General features: G+C 45.7%; 1 protein-coding gene across 2 annotated transcripts in view; it reads left to right on the top strand.

The window, feature by feature from the left end:
* The window catches only part of LOC126291773 (trichohyalin-like), a 214,171-nt gene that overhangs the window by 129,859 nt on the left and 67,094 nt on the right, over positions 1-17,218 (top strand). For both annotated transcript variants that reach the window (XM_049985462.1, XM_049985461.1), the window contains exons 10-12: positions 2,064-2,171; positions 4,258-4,491; positions 10,286-12,050. In XM_049985462.1, the coding sequence (XP_049841419.1) occupies positions 2,064-2,171; positions 4,258-4,491; positions 10,286-12,050 (2,107 nt within the window). The remainder of the gene's footprint in view (positions 1-2,063; positions 2,172-4,257; positions 4,492-10,285; positions 12,051-17,218) is intronic.

The raw sequence follows: 17,218 nt of genomic DNA, 5'->3' as shown, positions 1-17,218 counted from the left end.
AGGACATCTGTTTATACATTACGAAATAGCTTCCATACCTCTAGAGGGGGCTGTACAGGATAAAAACTGTAGAGGAAAACGGAGAATGGAATGTTGTTGTTGTGGTCTTCAGTCCTAACACTGGTTTGATGCAGCTCTCCATGCTACTCTATCCTGTGCAAGCTTCTTCATCTCCCAGTACCTACTGGAACCTACATCCATCTGCATCTGCTTAGTCTATTCATCTCTTGGTCTCCTTCTACGATTTTTACCCTCCACGCTGCCCTCCAATACTAAATTGGTGATCCCTTGATACCTCAGAACATGTCCTACCAACTCATTCCTTCTTCTAGTCAAGTTATGCCACAAACTTCTCTTCTCCCCAGTCCTATTCAATACCTCCTCATTAGTTATGCGATCTACCCATCCAATCTTCAGCATTCTTCTGTAACACCACATTTCGAAAGCTTCTATTCTCTTCTTGTCAAAACTATTTATCGTCCACGTTTCACTTCCATACATGGCTACATTGCATACAAATACATTCAGAAAAGACTTCCTGACACTTAAATCTATAGTCGATGTTAACAAATTTCTCTTCTTCAGAAACGCTTTCCTTGCCATTGCCAGTCTACATTTTATTTCCTCTCTACTTCGAGCATCATCAGTTATTTTGCTCCCCAAATAGCAAAACTCCTTTACTACTTTAATCTAATTCCTTTGATTCGACTACATTCCATTATCGTCCTTTTGCTTTTGTTGATGTTCATCTTATATCCTCCTTTCAAGACACTATCCGTTCCATTCAACTGCTCTTCCAAGTCCTTTGCTCTCTCTGACAGAAATACAATGTCATCGGCGAATATCAAAGTTTTTATTTCTTCTCCATGGATTTTAATACCTACTCCGATTTTTTCTTTTGTTTCCGTCACTACTTGCTCAATATACAGATTGAATAACATCGGGGAGAGGCTACAACCCTGTCTCACTCCCTTCCCAACCGCTACTTCCCTTTCATGTCCCTCGACTCTTATAACTGGCATCTGGTTTCTGTTCAGATTGTAAATAGTCTTTCGCTCCCTGTATTTTACCCCTGCCACCTTCAGAATTTGAAAGAGAGTATTCCAGTCAACATTGTCAAAAGCTTTCTCTGAGTCTAGAAGTGCTAGAAACGTAGGTTTGCCTTTCCTTAATCTAGCTTCTAAGATAAGTCGTAGGGTCAGTATTGCCTCACGTGTTTCAGTATTTCTATGGAATCCAAACTGATCTTCACAGAGGTCGGCTTCTACTAGTTTTTCCATTGGTCTGTAAAGAATTCGCGTTAGTATTTTGCAGCTGTGACTTATTAAACTGATAGTTCGGTAATTTTCACATTTGTCAACACCTGCTTTCTTTGGTATTGGAATTATTATATTTCTCTTGAGAGAATGGAATTATTTTGGAGGCAGGTTGTAAGTGCTACTCTAAGATGAAAAGGTTGGCACAGAAGAAGAGGAATTCATGGCGGGCTGCTCGTATGGGTAACGATTTGTACCTCCGGCCCCTCCATTTGTTTGACAGACAGCAGCATTGCGTCAAAATATAGACTGCAGTCTTTTCTCTTTAACAACTCCATTACCATAGATTAACTCTTCAGCAGAAACAGTTCATTACAAAACTTGGAAACGCACATGACAGGCACAAGTTTTCTGTAAGTAACATTTTATTAACGTTAAAATTTACAATCTTGTCAAATGTATAAGTAGAGCTCCACCTTGTGGCCATGATGGACGAATCTGGCCCGACCGACCGCCGTGTCGTCCTCTGCCAGTGGTGCATACTAGCCAGACTCGCTAACCACTCAGCTACGTACGTAGATTAGTGTGTAAGTAATATATATGCAAAAACGCTGTGCACTATTCCATAAAAATCCACTGATAATGTTTTTAATATGTTAAGTGAAACGTATATTTATTTCTACCGTTGGTTAGGTCATGTAGAAATGGTAAGACTGTTCCGCCGGATGTTTGTTGTACCTCCTGTTGTAAACATTCATTGATTGGTCATAGTATGTCGTTATTTATATGTTGTTCTTGATGCTCCAGGAACAACAGCAGGAGTTGGAGTCGAAAGCGGAGCAGGCTATGATGCGCCTGGAACGAATCCTGGAAGAAGAGGAGCGTGCTGCAGAAAGACGATCCGAACAGGAACAGGTGGGTCAGACAGAACAGGAACGGATGGGGCAGAAGTCAGAAAGGAGACTTCCTGTCATTATGATACGTTTATCTATAGCATGGAAGACAATATTAGCAGCTTTTTCAGATGATACAGGAACTACTGTCCCAAAAGAATTACGTATACAGAAATATTCCTGTTTCTGTTTTCAGCGCGTTTTCAGTAGTTACTCGATCTGTGCATCTATCTTCAGCATTTACCTTTACTCCCATATTTCAAAAGATTCTAATCTCTTCTTACCTGAACTGTGTATCGTTCACATTTCATTTCCACATAACACTACATTCGAGACAAACACCTTCAGAAAAGATGGATCACCATTTAAATCGATAATCGATGTTATCAGATCTCTGTTTTTCAGAGATGCTCCCCAAGGTTCTGTCAATCTGCATTTTATATGTCCACTCTACTTCAGCCATCAGCTCTTATTTTGCTACCAAAGTAGCACAATTGATCTACCACTTTAAGTGTATCATTCCCTAATTTAATTCCCTCAGCATCGCCTGATTTAACTCAGCTACATTCCGTTACTCTTTCTTTGCTTGTGTTTTGTTCATCTTATACCATGTTTTATGACACTAGCCACTCTGTACATCTATTCTTTCAGGTCCCTTGGCTTCTCTCACAGAATTAGAATGTCATTTTTTCCCCTCAACTTTGTTTCTCTTTCCAAATTTCTTCTTGGTTTCCTCTAGAGCTTGTACAATGTGCCGCTTGAATAACGACGTTCAATAGCAATGTGGACAGCCCATATCACTCACTCACGTTATAGTATTATCAACGTTAAGTATGATGTTTTCATTTACCTCATATAGTATACTCCAGATAGACGGTCTAGTGACATAAATGTGACCACTGCTTATGTTGGACGTCAACATTGAATAACCACTCACAGACGCCAGGTGTGAACACTAGCAGCAAAGGATATATAAAGTGTGATGTGGGGAGGGGAGCAGGGGTATTCTCGGCACACTCTTCACAGTGTGGATCTCGGAATATTTGACTTCCTAACGATGTCTGAAATAGATCGCCCCATGTCTCGAACAACCGTTCTGTGATCAACGTCTGTTAACTGCCGCTGTGCGGCCATAGTCACGTCGGAAACCTTTCCACATTAATCACCTGAGTGCAGATGACAGCTCTGCCAATCCTCTATCCCTTTACACCTTGCATATGCGATTCTATGTCCGCAGCTCGCGGTCTTGCGGTAAAGTTCTCGCATCCCGCGCACAGGGTCCCGGGTTCGATTCCTGGCGGGGTCAGGGATGTTCCTTGCCTCGAGATGACTGGGTGTTGTAGTGTCGTCTTCATCATCATCGGTCATCCTCATTATGGACGGAGGAAGGCAATGGCAAACCACCTCCGCTAGGACCTTGACTAGTACAGCGGTACAGGTCTCCCGCATTGTCCCTTACGCTCCTCGGAGTATGAGATTTCATCACCATCTTGTGCGATTCTGCTGCCATCTTTATATGTGGATATCGCTACCCAATGACTGTTGTCACCTCAGTGCATATTGTTGCGGTTCTCAGTGTAGAAAATGGAACAGCATTGATACTGGTTCCATTCCATGTGTTGCCTTACTCACTGTCTTAGAGTAGTGGGATACTAGGGTGTTTACTAATATGGCTTGTAATGGACGCCCAGAGAGCCAGTTGATCATATGTACGCAGTTATGCGCTGTGTGTGTCAATACTGGCTTCCTAGTTTCCCCTAGGAGGGCAGTATGTTATTCTAACCTGGCGAGCTGTGTGGTATCCACCATTACTCATAAGGATCCAGAAGTGGAATCCAGCAGTCTGCACATGGCTATACTCCAACCAAACGGACTTCTATGACCAGGGAAGTTCATTTGTGATTTTTTTTGGTAACCTATTATATTTTGTGGTAATAAAATTGTTGTGCATTACTTTCAAAGCTTCTCTCATTGTTGTTTTGACTGTTCTACTTTGGCGTAGGCTATAATATTTATAATGATAAATACTGAAAACCATACAACTGTCATTATTATTTCTGTCGTGATTGGTCACCCATCTCAGCCAGAGAACGTTGCAATGCTCGCAGATGTGGCGCGTGTCCCTGGAGAAGCTGGAGGCAGAGTCCAAAAAGCGCTTGGAGCGGCTGGAGACATCGGAGAGACAGCAGCGGGAGCAGTGGCAGAAGTCCCTGGAGAAGAGGGAGGAGGCGACGAGGCAGCTGAGGGAGGCGGTGGAGCAGCAGGAACAGCGACTGGCGGCCGCAAGGGAACAGCTGGCGGCGCAGCTGGGCTCGCTGCAGCAGCTGCGGCCCGCCGCACAGGTGTGTGGGCACAGCTGTGCTGTGCGGCTGCGGCCGGTGCTGGCTAAGCCTGCTGACTGCGCTGCTGTGTCTGACCACGAGCGCCACCTGTTCAGCGTCAGTCGTGGTCAGAACAGCGCTCTGTGCAGTTGTGAGTGGATTGTATCGCAGCTGAGCGATTTAGAATCCGGGAAAATTGTCTGTGCTGCTATGGTGCATACTTCTATAACCAAGAGACTCAAAGGTGTTTCAAGAGGCACCTTGTCTAAGTCCCATGGCACAAAGTTGCTTCCCCCAAGGTGATGCTGTGTTCCAAAACGACAGAACCCCTATTTGCACAGCTTCCATTACGCAGAACTGATTTTGTGAGCATCAGGTAGAATCAACACATCTTCCCTGATCACCATCGTCACCAGACACCAGTATTATTGAGATCTGTTATCTGATATGAAGACAAGGGTGCATAATCGCTATCCATCTCCATCATAATTGAGTAAATTTGTTGGTATTTTTCAGGAAAAATGGTAACATTCCCTTGAAAACCAAATACGACCTGTATTTATCCATTTCGACTTGACTGGAATCTTTTACATGCCAGAAGTTTTCTTGCACCCTATTATGCACGGTAATCTGTTGAGGCTTTGGTGTTTCCATATTTTTGTGCACCTCATGTACATACAGTGTACACTCCCAATCCCCGTATAGTGTGACAGGAAGGGTGCACGGTCACCACTATAACTTTCCTTACAATTCATTCCATTCACAGAGTTTGTGAAGGGAAAACGCTGTCAGTATGAATGTCTCGGAGGCAGAATTTCTCTATTATTCACGGAGTTTGCACATTATGGAGGATGTAATAAGTTCCCTGAGTAAATTCTTCCACAACGATCTGTCCCACTCATTACACACTGCAGTTTTTGGAGTGTTTCTCCTGACATTCACACTGACGAACAAATTCGAAATCAACAGTGCAGCTCTTCTTTGGATCTTTTCTATCTCACTGGTTAATCCAGCTCGTTGATGGTCCCACGCTTACGAAAAATACTCAAGAATTAGTTGAAGAGTGGTACTTAAGAGATCTCTCTCATGTGAGTATTACACATCTTGTGGAATCTTTCAATAAATTTGTGTCTTTCAGTTGCTATTGATAGAAGCTTCTTCATATTTGTAGGCTGTGTGTGATTTCAGTGATTGATCACCAATCATATCCTCAAGTCCATGTGCATCTGAGAAGGACTTTGAGGTTTTATTCTACTGAGGCTCTAAAATATTACCCTAAAATGCTGCAAAACATGCCTCTGCTACACAAAAAGTAACGGCAACGGCCACAAACAGTCCATTATCAGCGCGTATTGCGCAACTGGAAGTGAATTACTCTGTTAACACGATCTAAGTAATACTAGAGATCGTGTGTTGCAGCAGCCGCGCCAGAGACTAAGTCCCGTTCAAAGTCACCCGCATTAAGATGTTACATATACTTTTTTGAGAGTCAACTGCAAATGTAAGGGGCCATCAAAAAGTCTGCATTTGAAGGCCACAGTAACCCTACATTTCGGTGCTTATATACTCGCATCAGAGTCGAGCTGGGTTGCATATATGCAGCAGCAGCGCTCTCGAATGGAAAGTTTTTTATCACCCCTTGCAAAACTCTTTACGTGTAAAAGTGTTCACCCTGACACAGAAAGTGAATTAAGAGCTGGACATGCCTTTAAGACCCAAGTCATTATTGTGCACAATGGAATGGATAACGTGAAGAATTTGAGGCTATAGGTATGGATCCTAAAGTGGATAATTACATTGAAATAAATTTTTGGGAATGGGAAGTGTTAACAGAAACAAGCTTTGCATTAACACATTCGTTTATTCTTTTAAATTGATGTAAAACAGATCTACTAAGAAAGATTATCAGTTTACTTTACAGATGTCTCTTATCCTGTTGGAATGTGACTTCGGCAAGCTCTGAAGGTGAAGGAAGACAACAGGCTCCAGGGCTTCAGAGATGTAACGCTGTCTGTTTAGCGTACCAGTACCGCATACTATGAGGGGAAAGGGGGGGGGTGGAGTGGTAGCAAATACCACCCCAAACCATAATACCGGGTGCAGGACCAGTATGGCGATGCATAAGGCAACAGTTCAACAATCTCTCCAGACTCTAATCCAACCATCGTGGTGGTGCAGGCAGAATAGGGATTCGTCGGTAAAAATAGTGTCGTTCCATTCAGGGGCGCATGTCCTTCGTTTATCGCATCACTGCCAGCACAAATGCCTATGGCACTGACTCAGAGGCAAATGCAGCAATAGACGCCTTGTGGACAGTCCATTCTGCTGCAAATGACGTCAAACGCTAAGAACGGACACTGTTTGTTGGAAAAGGGATCGAATTTGTCGCGGTGTGGTTCGTGATGCGGCAGAGTGATCCATCACTGCCTTGCACACAATATGCCCGTCATCACGTATAGTGGTGGGTGCAATCGGTCCCCTTGGTCCGTCGGTCTCTCCTGCCTTCAACACTTACAGGTCCAAAACGTAGTTGCTTCGTTCTCTCTAACACTATCACCGATTTCTCTGAAAGATAATCCGCAATCCCTATACGCAACTATTCTTCCTCGTTCGAACTCCAGAATGTACTCTAAAGACACTTACTATCTACTGAGAGGCAGTCTGCAGCTGCTTACTCAAAACAACCATATGAAAGAACAATTACAGTGCTTCAATACGGCTGTTTGTTCTCCCTTCATATAATGCTTGCGTGTGCCGCTACCGGCTCCTGTGATGTGCACCTGTGCTGAAATGCTATTCATCTCCCTCTGCAATCGCTCAAATGTATACTGCAGATTTCACCTGATTTGGATGCTTCCTTCAGTGTATTATATTTTGGATGGCCAAGAGCGTAGAACGTAGAAAACTGCGCCCGAAACTAGCCTCTTATCTTTCTGCAAGATGTGTTTCTTTAGGAAGGTGTAAAATTTTGATCTCTTGAAAGCACTCTTCAGTACAGGAGTAAACTCCGGCCTCCCCCTGTCACAGACCATTCCCTGACCTCAGCTCGCCTGCACAGCAGGACTAGGTCGTTAGTGTACAACAGCTGACTCTCTCCCCTTCCCCCTTTCCCCCCTCGCCCCCCTGTGGTTGACCCGGCATCGCGACTTTCATGGAGTCAGCACCAGCAGCTGCCCAGCTGTGCGCATGCCAGGGCGCCGCTTTTTCCCGTTACATCTACATCTACATCCATGCTCCGCGAGCCACCTGACGGTGTGTGGCGGAGGGTACTTTGAGTACCTCTATTGGTTCTCCTTTCTGTTCCAGTCTCGTATTGTTCATGGAAAGAAAGATTGTCGGTATACCTCTGTGTAGGCTCTAATCTCTCTGATTTTATCCTCATGGTCTCTTCACGAGATATACATAGGGGGGAGCAATATACTGCTTGACTCCTCGGTGAAGGTATGTTCTCGAAACTTCAACAAACGCCCGTACCAAGCTACTGAGCGTCTCTCCTGCAGAATCTTTCACTGGAGTTTATCTCTCATCTCTGTAACGCTTTGGCGATTACTAAATGATCATTTAACGAAGAGCAGTGCTCTCCGTTAGATCTTCTCTATCTCTTCTATCAACGCTACCTGGTACGGATCCCACACTGCTGAGCAGTATTCAAGCAGTGGGCGAACAAGCATACTGTAACCTACTTCATTTGTTTTTGGTCTGCATTTATTTAGGATTCTTCCAATTAATCTCAGTATGGCATCTGCTTTACCAACGATTAATTTTATATAGTCATTCCATTTTAAATCACTCCAGATGCCTACTCCCAGATAATTTATGGAATTAACTGCTTCCAGTTGCTGACCTGCTATATTGTAGCTAAATGATAAAGGATCTTTGTTTCTATGTATTCGCAGCACATTACACTTGTCTACAGTGAGATTCAATTGCCATTCCCTGCACCATGCGTCAATTCGTTGCAGATCCTCCTGCATTTCAGTACAATTTTCCATTGTAACAACCTCTCGATATACTACCGCATCATCCACAAAAAGCCTCAGTGAACTTCCGATGTTATCCACAAGGTCATTTATGTATATAGTGAATAGCAACGGTCCTACGACACTCCCCTGCGGCACATCTGAAATCACTCTTACTTCGGAAGACTTCTCTCCATTGAGAATGACATGCTGCTTTCTGTTATCTAGGAACTCTTCAATCCAATCACACAATTGGTCTGATAGTCTATATGCTCTTATTTTGTTCATTAAACGACTATGGGGAACTGTATCGAACGCCTTGTGGAAGTCAATAAACACGGCATCTACCTGTGAACCCGTGTCTATGGCCCTCTGAGTCTCGTGGACGAATAGCGCGAGCTGGGTTTCACATGGTCGTCTTTTTCGAAACCCATGCTGATTCCTACAGAGTAGGTACGTATGCGGATATTTGCCTTACCTAGTTCGTAGTATCTTCTTTAGCAGTTATTTATTTTCAAAAAACTTCCACACACTATTTTACCCCCTTGGTGGCTGAATTTCCAAAATGCTGAAACACGTATTTTTTATTTCTGACTGAGAAACTTTCCGTAGTTCTAGCTTCAGAATTCCCTTAATATGACACACTTTCAAAAAGTCTTCCTCCCGTATTTCACCCCATTAGGAGTGGAATTTCGGACAATCCCTTTTTACCACATGACTACAGATCCACGCCCTCTCCAAACTTCGAGTTTCTACTCTTAGCAGTTTGGGCTGGACAATGATGAGCCACTGAATCAGTCTTACCGGTTAAATTTCCAAAAACAGTGGAACACGTATTTCTTTATTTCTGACCGAGAACTAGATACCATTTTTTGTAGGTCTAGCTTCAAAATTGCATTTGTAGCGACATTTTTCAAAAATAAACCACCGTCCCTTAATTCGTCTCCTTGGATTGGAATTATGAAAAATTCTTTCTTAAACGACGTCTACAGTATAAGATCCAAACGTTCTCCAAACTTCAAGCTTCTATTGTTAGCGGTTTGGGCTGAACGATGATGAGTCAGTCAGTCAGGACATTGCCTTTTATATAAATATATGAATCCCTTAGAACACCTTTGGGATGTTTAGGAACACTGACCTCGTGTCAGGTCTCACTGACCGATATCGACACCTCCCCTCAGTGCAGCACTCCGTGAAGAATGGGCTCCCATTCCCCAAGAAACTTTCCAGCACCTGATTGAAGTATGCCTGCGAGAGTGGAAATTGTCATCAGGGCGAAGGGTAGGCCAGCACCACACTGAATTCCAGTATTACCGACGCAGGGCGCCACGAACTTGTAAGTCATTTTCAGCCACGTGTCTAGATACTTTTGATCACATAGTGTAGGTGTTCGTTTCTTCTGCTAGCTGAACGAGATTGGAATACTAGAGAATTATTGTGAAGATGGTTCGATGAAGCCTTTGCCAGGCACTTAAGTGTTATTTGCAGAGTAGCCATGTATATGTAGATGTAGCCCGGGCGTGGTGGCCGAGCGGTTCTAGACGCTTCAGTCTATGTGCGGTTCGAATGCTGCCTTGGGCTTGGATGTGTGTGATGATCTCCTTAGGTTAGTTAGATTTAAGTATTTCTAAGTTTTAGGGGACTGATGACCTCTGATGTTAAGTCCCATAGTGCTCAGAGCCATTTGAATCATTTTGTACAAGATTGGAATACTAGAGAATTATTGTGAAGGTGGTTTGATGAAGCCCTTTCCAGGCGCCCATGTGTGATTTGGAGAATAGCCATGTAGATGTAAATGTAGATGTAGATGTTGATAATGCAAAGTGGTCGCTATATGCAATGTCTGTTCTGTGCAGGACGGCGACAAACTCGAGGAGAAGGTGAAATCACTAATACAGGCCCACGAAGCTCACCTCGAGGAGGACTCTGCAGCGAGGAAGAAGTTCCTCAAGGAGGCAGAGGACCATCTGCAACGCACTTCTGACGAACTGGAACGCAAACTGACGGAGGCCCGTAAACGAGACCGGGAGCAGATGACCGCAGACCTGGAGAAGAAGCTGGAGGCCGCTCGCCGAGACCAGGACGGCGCCCAGGAGCAGCTCACGCTGCGCATCCGGGACTACGAGGCGCTGCTGGCGAGGCGTCGGGATGAGGAGACCAAGAGGAGGCAGCAGCTGGACGAGGAGGCCTCGCAGGAGCTGCGGCGCTGGCGCGAGGCCCAGGAGGGGACGATCCGCCGGCTGGAGGAGGCGCTGGAGCAGAGCCGGGGCAGGCTGGAGGCCCTGGCGGCGGCTGTCGCGGCTCAGGCGGTGTCCGGCTCCAGGAAGCGCAGCAGAGGCAGCAGCAGCAGCAGCGACAGCGACAGCGGATCCGAGCGCCCCAGAGGGAAGTCCGCCCAGAAGCTGAAGGCCGAGGTGTGGGGCCAGGTGCTGGCCGAGCTGGACAGGGTCAAGGAGGATCTGCGGGAGGAGCAGCGGAGGGCCGCCGAGCAGCGTAGCGAGACGTCGCGGCTGGTGCTGAAGGAGATGGAGGCGGCGCTGGTGGCTCGCATCGAGGGCCGGCTGGGAGAGATCGAGCAGGCGGCCGGCGGCGACGGGGGAGACGGCGACGCGTCGCAGGGGGAGGTCCGTCGGCTCGTCGAGGAGCTGGCCGAGGAGCTGAAGGAGAAGACCGCCAACGAGGTCAGCTCCAAGTGGAAGCAGGAGAGGGTGGGCATCAAGGAAGAACTGGCGGAGGACCTGGAAGTGAAGGTGCGCCGCTACGTGCACGATATGGAACGAGACATCCAGACCAAGACCCTGGAGGAGGTGTACAGTAAGATCGAAGATCTGAGAACAGCTGTTGTAGCGTCTGTCGTTGCCGAAATGGTGGAGGAGAAATGGAGTCATTCCGCAAAGCAGCTGGAGAAAGACATCGTGTCGGCCGTCATGGAAAAAGTCGAGAAAGAGAAAAAGGAAGATATAAGTGAAATCGAACAAACTGTTGCCAGGGAGTTAGAAGAGAAACTGCGCAAAACTGTAGACGATGTTGAGGATAAAGTGGACCGCAGGGTCAGAGAAACACTGTCTATGTCGAGAAATGACGAAAGAGAGTACACGAAGAGTTTGGTGGTGAGTCTGATCGAAGAGAGGGGGAAACTGGTTACTGGAGAAATGGATGAGAAGCTACTGGAGGGAGTGCTGGTCCACGTGAGAGACGCCATTAGGGTCGACCAGGACAGAGCGAGGCAGGAACTGATCGAGCAGTGGAACGAGACCGTCAGGCGCTCCACAGCCGAGCTGAGGGACAAAATGGAGAAGGAAGTGTCTGAAGAAGTTAGAAAGCGCTGGAAAGAAGACAGCAACAAGATCAGGAAGGACTTGGAAGAGGAACTCAAGGAAGAAGTAAAAGAAGAAGTGAAAAAAGTGAAGAAAGACGTTCGGGAAGACGTAACGGAGAAAGCACTCTCGGAAGTTAAGGAGAACGAGGTGAAGATGAAAGCGATCATCACTGCCGAAGTCGGAACAAAGTTGGCCAGCCTGCAGTACCAGTTAAAGGACGAATTTGGTACTGAAATATCTCAGACGACGAAGTCTTTGGTGGAAGAGGAGCTCTTGAAGATCAAACAGCAAGCCATACAAGGTAAGTTTGCAGCAAGAGCCATAGCGTGACAGCAGTGTAATTCATGAAAAACCATAGTTACTAGTTTTGGAAACAAACAGTTATATATCATAAATAAAATGGCATATTTTCCACTGATTAATCCCAAACGCCATAATTTAATAGGATACGAGTTTATTGTCGCTGATAAATCACTAATTTCCACCCTCAGTCATCTTGTAGAAGGCCTCTCGATAAATTAGTCGCTCTAGCAGCCATACCATCACAGTTTCAGCCCAATTAGTGTTTTCCACGGCTACGGCATTACATGGAAAAATGATCTGTAGTCCCAACACGCACGGCTGTGTGTCTACCTACGGAGATTCTGAAACACGTTTTTCCAAATGTCAAAATGCAGTAAGTAATTCGCTATTAGGATTTCCCTCGATGAAGATGCTCTATATCATCAGTGTACAACAAGCTATCGATATGCATCGAGTTCTACACAAAGCAACCATTCCTGTACAATCGTTTCACTCAGGACCCAGTGACATAGCACAATAACATGACGGTACAACACAAATAAACCACACCCACAAGAATGTCTTATTCCATTTTTAAATGGTGGCATTCACTTCCTGTGCGATACAGTCTTTTGCTGAAATTACTTTGGAAAAGTAAGATTTTTCCAAATGTGAAAATTTTTTCCGTAATACAGTATAACATGGTCTTTTACCTAGGAACAAATACTGTATTGAAATTTGAAAGCGTTGCTGTCGATAAAAATCATTTCAGAAATTATTTGATGGTCTTTCTGCTACATTATTACTCTACTGCACACTAACAATCAATGAGAGAAAATAAATTAGGTAGAAGTATTATTAAAAACCAGCTACAATTTAAATACATAAGCCGGCCAGAGTGGCCGAGCGGTTCTAGTCACTACAGTCTGGATCCGCGCGACCGCTACGGTTGCAGGTTCGAATCCTGCCTCGGGCATGGATGTGTGTGATGTCCTTAGGTTAGTTAGGTTTAAGTATTTCTAAGTTCTAGGGGACTGATGACCTCAGCAGTTTAGTCGAATAGTGCTCAGAGCCATTTGAACCATTTTTTTTAAATACATAGTGAAACGGCAGCTATTGGAAACTAACACAAATATTCATTTTAAAGATATGGAAAACTGTTAAGAGAGTAAAGAAACTCAGCTCAATTGCAAGTATCACATGTTCTGTAGCAAAAGACCTTCTTGCGTTTGAACGTGGTGCACGAACGACAAAGTATAGTCGAAATGTTCACACGTTAGGCAACTAGTTATGAAAATATACAGAATTTTACTCGCCATGAAAGTCTGTACCTGAAGAATTAAAGATAATATCCAAACATTTTTAATACAGGGTGTTTCGAAATGAATATATGTGTTTTAAGACTTTGTAGCACATGTAATATTCACCTTACAATTATAAATAATACACGAAATGAAAGAGAAACAGAAACAGTTTCTCTTACAATTATTCAGTGTGAACACCGATCACACATCGAGTTTATAGGCGAGTTGATCCGAAATCTTGATCAATGTGTCAGGAGTAACTGTTGCAATAACACTGTTCCTAAAGCCGGATAGATCCGCTGGTATCGGAGGACCGAGCGAGGTGGCGCAGTGGTTAGCACACTGGACTCGCATTCGGGAAGACGACGGTTCAATCCCGCGTCCGACCATCCCGATTTAGGTTTTCCGTGATTTCCCTAAATCGCTTCAGGCAAATGCTGGGATGGTTCCTTTGAAAGGGCACGGCCGAATTCCTTCCCCATCCCCCCATCCTTCCCTAATCCAATGAGACCGATGACCTCGCTGTTTGGTCTCTTCCACAAAATCAACCCAACCCAACTCCCACGAGGGAGGGTATCGGAGGCACATACACATGATCGCGTGAGATCGTGTGTGAACGTGGAGGTCATGCATAAAACTCTGTGTCAACCGGCCCCTTGCACCCAATCCACCGGTCGGACACAACTTCGTTTAACCAGTCGCGTACTGAGTTATGCCAGTGAGGCGGCGCACCATCTTGTTCCCAAATAAAGATGTGGTGTTCAGCTGCTTCCCATTGAGGCACGGGCCATAGCTGTAGCACATCAAGATAAGAAACCTCAGTTTCAGTCATTCTTTGTCATTCCAAACTCTTCCCATTGCGCACGTGTATACAAATAAAACTGTTTGAGCTGCTCTTTTTTTTTTCTTTATTGTTATTTTTAAACCCGTACAACAGGCAGGCAGTCAGCACCATGTGACGCTGCTCTTCAGCCATAGAATAGACAAAGAAACAACAAAAAGAATACACATAAGTCACTTAACGGTGGCTAATAAAACAGTAGACACATACAGACAAACACGGAACCGTAGACACTACAAACTGTTGACACGACGCACAAACACTGAAGATGTCAATGGCACAGGTGAACGACGGAGTGCGACGGTGAAAACTGAATACAAAACACGGCGGCACACACAAGACACTGGTGGCCATGATCTCCAGCACACGAATGTCCACATAGTGTGTGTGAGTCTAGGGACCTGCCAAGAGGGGAAGAAGGGTGAGGGGGGGAGAGGGGAGAACAAAGATGCCAATGGCTGAGGAGATGGGAGGAGGAGTAGAGGGACAGGGGAGAGGAAGCCTGGAGGAGGAGTGGGGATAAATGGAGGAGGGAGGGAAGGGGAAGAGATGGGAGGGAGGGAGCCCAAAGGAGCAAACACAGGAAGACGGAGGGAGGATCAAAGTTGGAAGGAAAGGTAGATGGAGGGGAGGAGGGCATCATCAGGGAGGGGGAGCTGGCGGAAGCCACCTTGGGGGAGGGTAAGGAGGGTGGAGAGATGGAGAGCAGGTGGGACGTGGAAATACAGGTGCGGCAGTGGGTGGGGGTGGGAGAGGATGGGGGAGACAAGCGGGTAAGGAGGATCAAGTTAACGGGAGGTGTAGAGGATCCGTATCCTTTCAAGGAAAAGGAGGAGGTGGGGGAACGGAATGAGGTCGTACAGGATCCGCGTGGGGGAGGGGAGACGGATGTGATAGGTGAGGCGGAGAGCATGGCGTTCAAGGACCTGAAGGGACTTGTAAAAGGTAGGGGGGGCGGAGGTCCAGGCAGGATGGGCGTAACAGAGGATAGGGCAGATGAGGGATTTATAGGTGTGGAGGATGGTGGAGGTGTCCAGACCGCACGTATGGCCAGAAAGGAGCTTTAGGAGATGGAGTCGGGAGTGTGCCTTGGCTTGGATTGTCCAGAGATGGGGGTTCTAGGAGAGGCGACGGTCGAGGGTGACGCCAAAGTACTTAAGGGTGGGAGTGAGGGCGATAGGACTGCCATAGATGGTGAGACAGAAATCGAGGAGGTGGAAGGAAGGGGTTGTTTTGCCTACAATGATCGCCTGGGTTTTGGAGGGATTGACCTTGAGCAACCACTGGTTGCACCAAGCTGTGAACCGGTGAAGATGGGATTGGAGAAGGTGTTGGGAACGCTGCAGGGTGGGGGCGAGGGCAAGGAAGGCGGTGTCATCGGCAAACTGGAGAAGGTGGACGGAGGGGTGCTGGCGGTGGCATGTCCGCCTTATACAAAAGGTACCATAAAACTGGTATGTTCATTCTGAAAAACCCTCTATATTACACACCACTTACATATGAAAATCTCGATATATAGGGTGGTCCATTGATAGTGACTGGGCCAAATATCTCACGAAATGAGCATCAAACGAAAAATCTACAAAGAATGAAACTCGTCTAGCTTGAAAGGGGAAACCAGATAGCACTATGGTTGGCCCGCTAGATGGCGTTGCCATAGGTCAAACGGATATCAACTGCGTTTTTTAAAATAGGAACCCCCATTTTTATTACATATTCGTGTAGTACGTAAAGAAATATGAATGTTATAGTTGGAACACTTTTTTCGCTTTGTGATAGATGGCGCTGGAATAGTCACAAACGTATAAGTACGTGGTATCACGTAACATTCCGCCAGTGCGGACGGTATTTGCTTCGTCATACATTACCCGTGTTAAAAAAGATCATTTACCAATTCCTGAAAAGGTCGATATCGCGTTGATGTGTGGCTATTGTGATCAAAATGCCCAACGGGCGTGTGCTATGTATGCTGCTCGGTGTCCTGGACGACATAATCCAAGAGTCCGGACCGTTCGCCGGATAGTTACGTTGTTTAAGGAAACAGGGAGTGTTCAGCCACATGTGAAACGTCAACCACGACCTACAACAAATGATGATGCGCAGGTAAGTATTTTACCTGCTGTCGCGGCTAATCCACACATCAGTAGCAGACAAATTGCGCAAGAATCGGGAATCTCAAAAACGTCGGTGTTGAGAATGCTACATCAACATCGATTGCATCCGTACCATATTTCTATCCACCAGGAACTGCATGGCGACGACTTTGAACGTCGTGTACAGTTCTGCCACTGGGCACAAGAGAAATTACGGGACGATGACAGATTTTTTCAACGAGTTCTGTTTAGCGATGAAGCGTCATTCACCAACAGCGGTAACGTAAACCGGCATAATATGCACTATTGGGCAACGGAAATCCACGATGGCTGCCACAAGTGGAACATCAGCAACCTTGGCGAGTTAATGTATGGTGCGGCATTATGAGATGAACGGTAATTGGCCCTCATTTTATCGATGGCAGTCTAAATGGTACAATGTATGCTGATTTCCTACGTAATGTTCTACCGATGTTACTACAACATGTTTCACTGCATGTCAGAATGGCAGTGTACTTCTAACATGATGGATGTCCGGTACATAGCTCGCGTGCGCTTGAAGCATATTGAATAGCATATTTCATGTTAGGTGGATTGGTCGTCGAATCACCATGCCATGGCCCGCATGTCCACCGGATCTGACGTCCCTGGATTTCTTTCTGTGGGGAAAATTGAAAGATGTTTGCAATCGTGATCCCCCGACAACACCTGACAACATGCGTCAGCGCATTGTCAATGCATGTGCGAACATTACGGAAGGGGAACTACTCGCTGTTGAGAGGAATATCGTTACACGTATTGCCAAATGCAGTGAGGTTGACGGACACAATTTTGAGCATTTATTCCATTAATGTGGTATTTACAGGTAATCACGCTGGGTATCTTCAAGTAATCACGCTGTAACAGTATGCGTTCTCAGAAATGATAATTCCTCTAAGGTACATGTATC

This window comes from Schistocerca gregaria, chromosome 9, assembly GCF_023897955.1.
Source record: "Schistocerca gregaria isolate iqSchGreg1 chromosome 9, iqSchGreg1.2, whole genome shotgun sequence".
NCBI lineage: Eukaryota > Metazoa > Arthropoda > Insecta > Orthoptera > Acrididae > Schistocerca > Schistocerca gregaria.
This window is presented reverse-complemented; position numbering and strand designations above follow the sequence as displayed.